General features: G+C 39.3%; 1 protein-coding gene across 2 annotated transcripts in view; it reads right to left on the bottom strand.

Moving 5' to 3' along the window:
* Positions 1 to 13,417, bottom strand: part of mmel1 (membrane metallo-endopeptidase-like 1) — a 61,455-nt gene that overhangs the window by 35,899 nt on the left and 12,139 nt on the right. For both annotated transcript variants that reach the window (XM_043676072.1, XM_043676073.1), the window contains exons 3-9: positions 12,989 to 13,048; positions 12,065 to 12,226; positions 10,651 to 10,731; positions 8,546 to 8,641; positions 5,130 to 5,248; positions 3,630 to 3,695; positions 2,606 to 2,740 (exon numbers count right to left, since the gene is read on the bottom strand). In XM_043676072.1, the coding sequence (XP_043532007.1) occupies positions 2,606 to 2,740; positions 3,630 to 3,695; positions 5,130 to 5,248; positions 8,546 to 8,641; positions 10,651 to 10,731; positions 12,065 to 12,226; positions 12,989 to 13,048 (719 nt within the window). The remainder of the gene's footprint in view (positions 1 to 2,605; positions 2,741 to 3,629; positions 3,696 to 5,129; positions 5,249 to 8,545; positions 8,642 to 10,650; positions 10,732 to 12,064; positions 12,227 to 12,988; positions 13,049 to 13,417) is intronic.

Raw genomic sequence — 13,417 nt, 5'->3', positions numbered from 1 at the left:
TCCTCATTCCTGAAGAAGGGCTTATGCCCGAAACGTCGATTCTCCTGTTCCTTGGATGCTGCGCTTTTCCAGCAACACATTTTCAGCTCTGATCTCCAACATCTGCAGCCCTCACTTTTTCCTCCCTGATATATTTCTTAACCCTATTCTCCTGCTTTCTCTTTGTAACTCTTGATTCCCCTTCTAATCAAGAACCTATCTATCTCTGTCTGAAACTATATTGACAGACAGACAATAAAGCTTTCAAAGCCCTATCGAAAATGAGTCTGGGATCTAATAGTGAAAAATGAGGAGAGGGCAGATGAGCAAACAGGTTTGCATCAGACTTCAGTATAAAATCAAGAGGGGTGCAGAAAATCTTTAAGCAGGCAATACCAGCAAAGCTTGTTACTGGGAAAAGATTGAGGCCTTTTTTTTCATTGAAGGAAATCAAAAGGCTTACAGATGACCCAATAGATAAAAAAAAAGATTAAAATTATGAAAGGTTTTGACGGAGTGCTTACAGAAGGAATGCTTCCTCTTGTGGGCAAGAGCATAACTCGATGCTATTGGCAAAGCGTAGTCATCAGGAAATCCATCCAAGAAATCAGAAGGAACATTTCCACTCAAACAGTGGAAAGAATGTTGACTTCACTATCCCAGAGAGTGGACGAAGTGAATACTGTCAACACACTTCAGGGGGAGCTGGCCAAGCAAATGGTTGAGAAAGAAATGGAGGGTTATAATTGGTTTATAGAGTCATTGAGTCATACAGCATGAAAGCAAACCCTTCGGTCCAACCAGTCCATGCTGACCACAATCCCAAACTAAACCAGGCCCACTTGCCTGCTCCTGGCTCATATCCCTCCAAACCTTTCCTATTCATGTACTTATCTAAATGTCTTTTAAACATTGTAGTTGTGCCCACTTCCACCACTTCCTCAGAAAGTTCATTCCACATGCAAACCACCCACTAGAGGATTGAGTGGAGCATAAATAGACTGGCTCCACTGAATGGCCCATTTGTCTGCTGTCTATCCATTCTAATCCCACAACAAGTTAACTCATCTCAGATGATATGGTGGGAGAATTCTTGACAATCATTCAGCCTCAGTAATCCTTTGGCTGATATTCTCTCATCTGTAGCCTCAGCTCTTGTTCTTGATCACTATATGTGACCTTCTGATCTTTCTCAGGAGAGGCCATACGATATATGATTCCCTCAAGCATTCCTGCTAACACTTACAGGTTAGGTTAGATGTTAGCTACATGACTGCTGTCCATTGAGAGCGAAGCCTTTCAAGAAAGGTTGGGGGTGTGGGGAAGGGCAGAAAAAAAACAAGACTAGATTGACATCTAAATCTGCAGAAGTACATTTTGTTTTACTTATGAATTTATGAATATATTAGCCAGTTTATTTCAGAATCAATGTCAATGCATCACAATGCAGCTGGACTGACCAAACCTTCACACCTCATTAATCCATCAAAACATGCCATTTGACCATCCAACCATTTGAATCTTATTCAAATATATTTGACACATCGATTTGTTACTATAATATTTGTGAATCCAGATGCAGTTGTTTAATTGCATAACTGTAGAAACATAACTGAGCAGTATACTTGTATTTTGATGGCATAGAATGTTTTCCAACAGATCAACGTTTTGTAAAAATTCCATCTCAGAAACATCAATTCCTTATTTTCCATTGACTCTACTCTATTGCCTTATGATTGACCTATTCACTATTTCCTGTTTGAGACAGCTTGTTCATAAACCTACAGCTTTATGGCAGCATTCCTGCCTCTGCGTGAAGTCATAGAGATTTTACCCATATTCCAGCCAGTCCTGAAGGTGACTGAAAGCCGCAGTTAATTTGGGGTTAGAATTCAGCAACATGAGAGCTACTGTATCAAATATGAAGCATTAAGACAGAATACAACAGAGCAATGTAGTGAGTAATGTAATGTAGTGTGAGTCTTGTGTTCAGGGAGAGCAGGAGCCAGGACCAAACAAAAACAGAAACTGCTGGAGAAACTCAGCTGGTCTGGCAGCATCTGTGGGAAGAAAACAACAACAATGCTTCAGAACAAAGTCAAGCGAATTCTGAAGAAGAGCCACTGAATTTGAAACATTAACACTCTTTGGGGATCGTAGATGGTGCCAGAATTGCTGAGTTTCTTTAGAAATTTCTGTTTTTGCTTGTTTCAGATTTCCAGTATCTGCTGCTCTTTATTGAACAAAAAAATCCCCAGAAGGACTGCAGATAATGGAAATTAGAAACACAAATAGAAATTGCTGGAAAAACTCAGCAGGTCTGGCAACATCTGTGGAGACAAAGCAGAGGTTAACATTTCGGGCCACTGATCCTTCTTCAGAACTGTTCTGAAGAAGGGTCACTAGTACCGAAATGTTAGCTCTGGATTTTCTCCATAGATGCTGTCAGACCTGCTGAGTTTTTCCAGCAATTTCTGTTTTCATTTCTGCAGTTCTTTGTTTTATTATATGACCTAGCACCAAATGCTTAAGGAGGATGGCACCATTCTTCAGTGCGATTGTGTTTTGTACTTCCTGTTCATCATTCTATCTTCATGGAAAAGGTATAGAAATCTCAAATACTTACATTTGCCAATTCAGTTTCAAACTCCAGGACTTTTGTCATTTCTTCTTCAACAAAAGTATCATTTTTTGTCACATTTCTGTCTTCCCTGATCATCTTAGCAATTATGGTCATAACTTGCAAATGAACTTCACGCACCTTAATAAAGAGGAACACCACTAAATTCAGGGAGTGATTTATTTGACAGATACATGCATACAAGGTTTTACATTTGTACACCATTTTACTGAGGGGTACACTTTTGCCTTTCACACTTCCTAAGCAACTAAAATGCATCTATCTTTTATCCATTCTTGGGATAACTGAAACACTGCCAAGGCAGTATTTATTACACATCTATAGGTGCACTGAGGCCACTTAAAGTCATCCACATAATATGGAACTTGAGTTACAAGTGGGACATTCAAGGTAGCGTTCAAAGGTTAGTGGATTGCATGAATTTTTATGACAATTTCATAGTTATGTTCTGGTGCCAGAATGAAAATTTGCAGATGTTTTGAATTCTGTTCACAACTTGGTAAAAAGGATTTTAACTTAGAATCTCTCTGTTATTAATCCAAAACTACAATCATTGGCTATTGTACCCAATGTATTAGGACATTGGGCACACGTCCAATATTCTGCCCCATATTAAAAGCTGAAGCCATAAATCAGATGTATTCCTGAGTTCCAGCATATGTTCCAGCATAATTCTGTGCCAAAAAGCCTAGATATTAATGTTTACCTTTCTACACACGCTAACAAACTGAAGCGACTAAAGGTGAAGAAGAGTGTTTTCTTTGTTTAGCTTTATTAGTTAGAAAACAAAAGTGCTGAGTTCCCATGCTAGATCTTCTTCAACCATCAGTTTGAGGAATCAGTCCAGTTTCAAACAATATTGTAAAATAACTGTGTAATCCCTTGAAATGAAACATGTTTAAAGGGAGGAAAAATGATAGTTGAAAATTCATAAAATGTGTGAAACTAGATAGTAGATTGCACCGGTAAGAATCCAAACAATTTCTGTGCAATCAGTCTCAGAGCTCACCGTCTTGTAGTTTCCATTTCCAAAATAATAATCTCTGGAAGGCATCCCCAGACTGGGCTCATCAACCTGCAAGAGTTACAGGCAACACATTAAGCAAGAGGCTCATGCTGGTGTGAACTGATTTCTGCTTCTCTGGAATAACATCCAAATAATTTGACACCAACAAGAACAAAGGATTCCACTCCTTCCAACATTGACTCATTGTTGGGCAGCACTATGTACGATCTACAATATTTGCTGCAGCAATGTATAAAGGTTCCTTTGACAGCACTGGCTTAAAATCTACTACAATAGTCAGGACAAAGCCGCCTTCTTGACTGGCATCCCATCTACCACCGCTAACATTCATTTCCTCCATCACTAATGCACAGTGGCAGCAGTGCAATTTGCAACAAATCACTCAGGGTCCTTCAGCAGCACCTTCCAAACCTGCAAATGCTACCATCTAGAATGATAAGGAAAGCAAGCACGTGAGAACATCACCACCCACAAGCTCTGCTCCAAGTCACACAGCATCCAGACTAGGAATTGTATTGCTGCTCCTTCACTGCTGCTGGAATTTCCTTCCTAATATGGATGTACCAATGCCACATGGACTGCAGTGGTTCACCACTTTCTCAAGGACAGTCAGGGATGGGTATAAATGCTGGTCCAAAATCACTGATTCAAAGAGAAATGAATGGGTAGTTTCCTTGAAAATTGCAAGTCATTCTCCAGCCATTCATTTTATTGGCTGGACCTTTGTTGGGAATGCACTCCAGGCTCTCTGACAGATCATAATGACAATGAGTCAAATTCCTAGCTGGCAACATCAGAATATCTCAACATGAACCACTTGCGAACAACAGCAACCTGACTACATTTTGCACCAAAGGCAATTGGGGCGGGGGCAGGGGTTGCGGCAGTGTTAAATGCAGTTTGCAGATCACAATATAATCCCATGAGCAGTATATTCAGGTGATTCTGGCAAATTCCCTGTCCCCAACTCATTAGCAAATGTACGTACATGATCTCCGACAAGCTAAAACACTTGGAAACATTTTGCTAAATGTGAGAAATTGTATTTTGATGTTAGATTTCTGGTGGCCAATATTCACCTGTTAGAAACACAAGGTCAAAACAGAACAAAAAACTCAGGTTGCATCAGATAATCTGGTTGAAATTCATATCTTCAAGAAATAATCAGGTTCAAAAATTTAAACAGACATTTGATGTTTCTACGAATGATTGATAAAGAGTATCAAGTGAATCAACGATCAATCATTTGCAATGACTGTCACTCACAACACATATCACTTACTGTCTCAGCATTATGGCAGTGTAAAGAAAGGCTTTAAACACTTTTCTAAAGTATTACATTCTCTTAAATCCTCAAGTACCTACATTTGTGTACAGAGAATTCTTTACGTGCTAAAGTTACATAGATTACCTCCCATCTATGCAGCAAAAGTATATTCAACACCAATGGCTTAAAGCAGGAATTAATGATAACTTACTTACATGAATGATATGTCTACTCGAGTTCCTGCCATCAATCAAAACAAACATCCCCACAATAGATTTCTTATTGTAATAGGTATTAAGATGTGGTAGGATGGTCTCCAAACTCCAATGAGGCTCTGAAGAGACAGAGTGAAAGCAACATCTATACATTTAATAGAAAACTTTAACTCAAGACATCATACATGGTTAGCTCTACCTGGATCCACCTCATCCAATAAGCAAAGAAAAAGTAATGTGCATCCCTCCCATGGTTTAGCAGCAATGATATCTCACCACAAACATGGTGTGTTCAGACAATAGAAATGCCATTTTGATGATATCTATGGCTAACAGCAACAGCAACTGATGTCCTGAACATCGTAAAATACTTGAAAGATGTTCATAGGAAAGATGTTCATTATCAAACAACAGGACATTATTCAAAAAATTTGATGTCAAGATATTTAAAGACAATAATTACTGGAAACATTCATTAATATTCATTAAGCGCTTCATTTAGTGTTATGCTATCTTCTGAAATATTTCTCCATGTCTCCAATGTCTCTGATTTGTCATATAGTGATATCTAGTAATGAATGAACAGCAACATTTGAAATATTGTTTTAAAAATTGATTTGTGCAGAAAAGGTTTTTTAAACCCAGTATGTATAGCTGTGTTAGATTAGCAGGTTAAGAGTTAACATTTCAGGCCAAGGTGATAGACTGAGGAAAGGTATAAATGTTGTTTATTTTTAAAAATTATTCTTTGACAACATATGAACATTGCTGGCTGCATCAGCATTTTTTATCCAACCCTAATTGCCCATGAGTTTGGGTAATGTAGGTACACCTCCAGTGCTGTTAGAAAGTGAGTATAGGGTTTTGATCCAGCAACAGTGAAGGAATGGAGATATAGTTTCTTGTCAGAATGGTGCTTGGCTTGGAGGGAAACATTTCATCGAGTGGCATGAACCCAGTTGGGAGAGTGCACTGTCATCCTCTAGTTCCATTAGTTCACTGATTACAACATATATTTAAATATTTTACCAATTCCCAATGTGGCCAATGATGTATTTTATCTGTATATTAGTTTCAGAATATAAAAGAAAAGTAAACAACGACCAAGTTTATTTAATAAAGAATAGAATTATTGATTCATTATAACAGGTATGCTTAACTAAAATGCAAAGCTGATTAACAGTTTGAAATATGGAAGTATAACTATTAACTCTTCAAACTAATCTAACACAGCTATACATACTGGGTTTAAAAAACCTTTTCTGCACAAATCAATTTTTAAAACAATATTTCAAATGTTGCTGTTCATTCATTACTAGATATCACTATATGACAAATCAGAGACATTGGAGACATGGAGAAATATTTCAGAAGATAGCATAACACTAAATGAAGCGCTTAATGAATATTTTTTGTCAGTATTCACATTGGAAAAAGGCATGTTAGTAAGAATGTGGAGATACAGGCTACAAGATTAGATGGGATTGAGGTAGATAGGTAAGACCCCTATCGGATGGAGTTTATCCTAGGATTCTCTGGGAAGCCAGGGAGGAAATTGCAGAGCCCTTGGCTTTGATCTTATGTCTTCATTGTTGACAGGAGTACTGCCAGAACACCGGAGGGTAGCAAATGTTGTTTTCTTGTTTAAGAAGGGGAGTCAGGACAACCCTGGTAATTATAGGCCAGTGAGCCTTACTTCGGTTGTGGGTAAGGTGTTGGAAAGGAATAATTTAATTAGGGATAGTCAACACGGTTTTGTGAATGGTAGGTTGTGCCTCACTAACCTTATTGAGTTCTTTGAGAAGGTGCCAAAACAGGTGGATGAAGGTAAAGCAGTTGATGTAGTGTATCTGGACTTCAGTAAGGCGTTTGATAAGATTCCACATGGTAGGCTATTGCACAAAATACGAAGTTTTGGGATTGAAGGTGATTTAGCCTTTTTCGTCGAATGGTGAAGGCTAACACAAGGGAACAAAGCTTTAAATTGAGCGGTGATAGATTTAGGACAGATATTAGGGGTAGTTTCTTTACTCAGAGATTAGTAAGGACATGGAACAGGCTGCCTACAACAATAATAGACTTGCCGATGTTAAGGGCATTTAAATGGGCATTGGTCATACATATGGATAATAATGGTATGGTGTAGGTTAGATGGGCATCAGATTGTTTTTACAGGTCAGTGCAACATCAAGGGCCGAAAGGCCTGTACTGCGCTGTAATGTTCTATGCTCTATAACCTCTACAAGCACATTAAATTTGGCTACTTAGACAAGTGGCACAATGGAAATTGCAGAAAAATGATTACACATAATTTGTCAAGAAAAGTGGTGCTGGAAAAGCACGGCAGGTCAGGTAGCATCTGAGGAGCAGGAGAGTTGAAATTTTATGCATAGGCCCTTCATGAGGAATGACCAAAACGCCAATTCTCCTGCTCCTCAGATGCTGCCTGCTGTGCTTTTTCAGCCCCATACTTTTAGACTCTTATTTCCAGCATCTGCAATCCTCACTTTCTCCCCAAAATTTGTGGCATATTAGCCGAGAGTAGATGAGAATCCTATTAAATCAATTTAGAACTAGCAACTCCCAACTTGTTTGTTCAGAGGTTGAGGAAGTGGCAGTGGCAATACGGATCAAAGTGAAAATTCCTCTAGGGAATAAGGCAATCACCCTGAGATAAAACATAGGACCTTAATTCAATGTATCATCTGAAAGACTTGACCACTAACAATTACCCCCAAAGAGACAGCCCTAAACAATATACTCAAGCCTCTAGTACTCAAACTCACATTTTTTTCTGAATCACAGGTGAAAGTGTTACCACAAAGTCCAAACTAATGCACAAGGATGCATGGTGACGATAAATAATATGGCACTAATAGCATTGACAGAGGGAATGGTGTCTCAACTGAGTGATCCAATGAAAGGACCAAATCTTTAAAGAATTTAAAACATATTCATTAATCAGTGCCTGTCAACCTAATCTCACACTCTCTCCCTGGCATCTCTGGACACAGCATCTGTGTATCCTTCTCCTTTTCCAGAAAATGTTGTGGAAATCCAGGTAGATCTGTGCCACATAAATGGCAGTTACTCAGTTTGTGTATTCGTGGGATGGATCTCACAAGTTGCGATCAAAATGCTAGTCAGGCATGGCATTGTATGGCATCTTGATGGTCAGATGCATACATAGCACCTACGGAGAGAGCGTGAACAAGACAGAAGGGGAGGAAGAATTTGGAGCTTGAGGTATGCACTTCTTTGCAAGGGTTACTTCCTTCGGAGAGAGCTGTTAAGTGCTTGTATGACAATTGTAGAAATAGCTAATGCCAAACTCAAAACAGCTTCAGTTCTCAAAGTGTTTAAAAATACGTTTAGAATTAACAACATTGGAGACTTGTTTGAAAACTGTTGCATACCTTCCGTGATATCCCAATCAGATGTGGTAACTGGCCATCCTCCAATTTCATCCAACAGATTTAGGAGTGGCTCAGAGTCCCTTTCCTCAAGTGAACCTGTGATAAAATTAAAAGCAAGACTTGTATTTATAGGTTGTCTTTTACAACTGCAGGCTGTTTAAAAGCACTTTACAACCAATTGAAGCACTTTTCATAGAATCATTGAATCCGTACAATGTGGAAGCAGGTCATTCGGTCCATTGAACCATTGATGCAGTTAATGTTATAGTATCTGAATTTAATCAGAAATAAGTGAAAAGAGGCTGACTGTTTCTTTCAATCACAATTTTCCCCTTTCAGATTAATTTTAAAGAATTGACACTTCCACTCTCATTTTATGCCATAGGGAACATAAAATTCACAAACTAATCTTAAAAAAAGTTGCAATCTCTTTTAAGAGACATAATCACTATATTGTTTCTGTGGTTTATATTCACAAGACGCTGGTGGGTGTTAAAATTTAGTAGCTTGCACAAATTAATTTTTGTGCAGAAAGGGTCCCAGTGATTTCTGATGAATCAAAAGTATTGTTGTTTTGGGAGTCCATTGCAATCTAACTGTGACAAAACATCAGTAATGAGTTCAATTTTTCACTTGAAGCCAATTACCTTTGTGTTTGCTGAAGTATTCAGCAAAACAAGAAATGACTGCGTTCTAACACATGTTTTCTATCTGTCTTGTAACTCCTTCAAGTTTAGAAAGAGTATTCCAAAACTCCTAATATTCCTGAGGCAATGAGACACTTCTCCTTCTTTGTTTTAACATCCTTCAACATGGGATGTTGTTTGTCCCAGATGCTTTTCCTCGCCTACTGAGGTCATACTCACCTGGGATAAAATTCTACTTTGGTGAGGGCACAAAATTGAATTGGTGACTTGTTATACACCCCATCAGAGATTTCTTTTACAGGGTATGTAGTGCCACATTATAGGTGCATTTGTTTAGCACCTATAATGATAAGATCATATTTGACTGCAAACACCTTTTCAACACTGATCCACAGCAGGCTTGCTGAGTCAACTTGTTTCCTTGTAATCTTGCACCAACCTCTTCAGCTCTGCCCCCATGCCTTTGAAATTAATCCTCAAAGATTAATTTGAAAACTCAGAAACAAGCTTAACTTCAATGTGTGTCTTTATCAAAGCAAGGTGCTGCAAGTCACCTCAAAAAAGGAAAGTTCTGTGGGACAATATTAGGTACAAAGCAGGAATGGGAAGCGAATTCAAGAAGAAGGTAAACCAGGGGCTGGAAATGTGGCTTTTGATGTGGGATGGGAATTAGTGACATGGAATTTGTGACCAATGTTAGAATGTGGAGATGTGCAGGCCAAAGGTTCTGACAAGGATGCGCTCAAGAATTAGAAAGGGGTTTGCCAGTTAGACAGCAGAAGCTGAAAACGGAGACACAGAGCTGGACCAAGCTGGAGAGACATTGGGACCGAGGTAGTGATGGAATTTGTGACCCAAGGTGGGGATTTAAAAATCAAAGGGCAGAGGTCAAACCAATGAAGATCAGGAACAGCTCCATATTGTCATACTAAAAGTCATCAAAAGAGCATGAGGTGCCCTGGGCTTTTCAAATAGAGGTGTGGAATTTAAAAAAAGAGTTATGATATCCCTTTATAAAATCCCGATTTGAACTGAATTTTAACAAAAGAATTATTCTTTCCCAGATGTGGGCATTGCTGGTTAGGCTGGTATTTGATTCCCATCTCTAATTGCCCCTTGGGCAGATGACAGTGAGTAGCTGGAGGCCACATTGTTGCAGTATGACCCAGCTTGCTTATCTCACCATTCAATACACACATCTCAGCAAAAGCTATCAGCTCTCAAACTAGCAGTTGGAATTTTACTTGATCCTACTCTCCAGTTTCACCTCTGTCTGTAGCTGATCAATCTTAATGATCCCCTGTTACCTCTGTTGAACGCAGACAGTGGAGATTTGACTTTCCCACATCTGCGTGCTTATCTCCCCCTGACACAGTGCATTTATTCATTGAACCACTGGAGGAAGTCCAGACATGAATATATATTTTAACCAAGCAAATTACTTTAAGTTGAACTCACGCTCATTTGTGCAGGATTTATACAGCTGTTTAGCTTTCTTAAAAGCTTCACGATCTCCATCATCTGGCATCTCTAAAACACCTAAAAGCACAGATAGGACAAGCAATAGCTGAGTTAAATATAACTCTATTAATCAAAGGATCAAAATAACCTTTAAAAGCATGAGGTCTTTCTCTCTCTTCTCACAAATGAATACCAATTACTGAATAAAACCATCTTGTTGTGTGCTCCTGACATTTTTGGGTAAACGTTTGGTAGATTATTCCATGGAGTATAATCACTGGGTCGCTCCTTGCATATCAACTGCTTCACACACCAGAATAAGGACATAGAATCCCAACAGTGTGGTTGCAGGCCATTTAGCCCATCAGGTCCACACTGACTCTCCAAACAGCATCCCACCCAAACCCAACCCGTTATCCTATCCAGTGATCTTGCATTTCCCTGGCTAATCCCTGCACATCCCTGGACACAGTAGGCAATTTAGCATGGCCAGTCCACCTCACCTGCACATCTTTGGAGGATATGAGAGGAAACTCAAATGGAGCACCTGGAGAAAAACCACACAGACATAGGAAGAAAGTGCAAGCTCCACACAGCCAGTGACCCAAGGCTGGAATCAAACCTGGGTCCCTGCCACTGTGAGGCAACAGTGCTAACCACTGAGCTACTGAGTTATGTGGAAATAATTACCAAGTACATCCATATTGAAGACAACATGCATAATAATCCATTGGGAATGTGTTTTACAACTAAAAAATCATTTAGCTACAATAGAACAATTTTGCAGTTACTGTTTCCCTTACCTGCCCAGAATACTACAAATGCTGAAACCACAGAGAATTTTGGAGAAACTCAGCAGGTCTGGCAGCATCTATGGAAAGAGAAACAAAAGGAACCCAAAAAGAAGTTTTTGGAATTGAACTGACCTCTTTTGTTGCACTTTGAGTTTGTTTACCAATGAAGTCTGCAAAAAGGTGTATACAAAAAGGAGTTGCTAATCAGAACCTGAGAGTCCTCCACTGTTCAGGTTGTGTTAAAATAACTTTCTTTAGGTGCACACTCTCCGCTTGCCCATCACTTTTTCCACGTGCGATACAGTATCTGATCAACATCTCTACCACATTTGAAAGAAAATAAGGACTGTAGATGTTGGGGAGTCAGAGTTGAAAAATGTGGCGCCCATTCCTGATGAAGGGCTTACGCCCGAATCGTCGACTTCTGCTCCTCAGATGCTGCCTGACCTGCTGTGCTTTTCCAGCACCACAATTTTCAACTCTATCACCACATTTGAAGGAAATTACGTCACTTACTTGTAATGTCCAACAACACAATGTCCCAGTACTTTTGTTTAATTTTATCTAAAAAAGACATAGGCTATTGAGTACCATCCTGATTAGTGTTGGATTTTTACCTTTCAGAATGATGTTCAGTTTATCACTTAGAATATCTATCGTACTGTATGCAGGTTTAGTCTCTGGTATAATATGCTGATTCAGCCAACCTCCACAGGCATACCTATAAAAGTCTTCACATGGCGAGACAGATGAATCCATATTCTGGATTATACTTGCAGCTGAATTAAAAGAAAGGCAAATATCATATATTTTACTCAGTTCTCTGGGACTGTGCTATTTATTTGTTATCCATGCTTGGGCATGTATTTCAACATTATCAAAGATTCTAGTATGAAATTCTGGAATAAATCAGTTTCACTGGTTAGTGAGGCACCAACTATAGAGCATAAATTTAAAATCTTCTAAAAACAGAATAAAGACAGAGATTAAGAAAAATTATTTCCACACAGGGCTTGTTAGGGCATGTGTTTCCTAAACAGAGAGTCCTTTAAAAATTCATTTAAAAATTATCCCAAAGCTGAAATGATGACAGTCTTTTCAAATCAACAGGATATACTGAGGCAGGACTACACTGGACTGTAAGGATGGCCATACATGGCTCCCTACTATTTTACCAGATCTTCAGCTTGCCTTCGGGGAGCTGGCAAAACTATGCTTTCAATGCATTACGATGGGCCGAATGGCCTCCTTTAATGCTGGAAGATTCAAAGAAATAATGGTTTTACTTAAGGATTATTATTTATCATTTACTTTTTCACCCTCTGAGAAAGGTGTATAGCTCATCAATTTGTGCTTTGCATTTGCACCTAATTTCCACTAAAATCAATGACTGCAGGAAAATAGAACCCATAATTATTGTCTCGTTATCCACAATTTATTCCCATGAGGAACTGGCAGTACATAGAGCCAATAGCATTTACAGACAAGTACAAGTGATTTTGCTTATTCTTTATTTAATGGAATTTCCAAACCTCATTTACCTGCAGCCACACAGTCCGAGGTCATGCACACATTGTCCAAATTACTGGAGAACTTTTTGTCTGAGGACCAAAAACAGAAAAAGGCTTCAGTCAGAAACTCCATTCAGTTTTGCTTCACCGAAGGGCAAAAGATTATCCTCCCACTTCCTCCAAACGAAAGGAGTAGCCATGGGCACCCGCATGGGCCCCAGCTATGCCTGCCTCTTCGTAGGATATGTGGAACAATCCATCTTCCGCAACTACACTGGCCCCACCCCCCCCACCTTTTCCTCCGCTACATCGATGACTGTATCGGCGCCCCCTCGTGCTCCCACGAGGAGGTTGAACAGTTCATCCACTTCACCAACACCTTCCACCCCGACCTCAAATTCACCTGGACAGTCTCAGATTAATCCCTCCCCTTCCTCGACCTTTCTATTTCTATCCCAG

Source organism: Chiloscyllium plagiosum, chromosome 34, assembly GCF_004010195.1.
Source record: "Chiloscyllium plagiosum isolate BGI_BamShark_2017 chromosome 34, ASM401019v2, whole genome shotgun sequence".
NCBI lineage: Eukaryota > Metazoa > Chordata > Chondrichthyes > Orectolobiformes > Hemiscylliidae > Chiloscyllium > Chiloscyllium plagiosum.
This window is presented reverse-complemented; position numbering and strand designations above follow the sequence as displayed.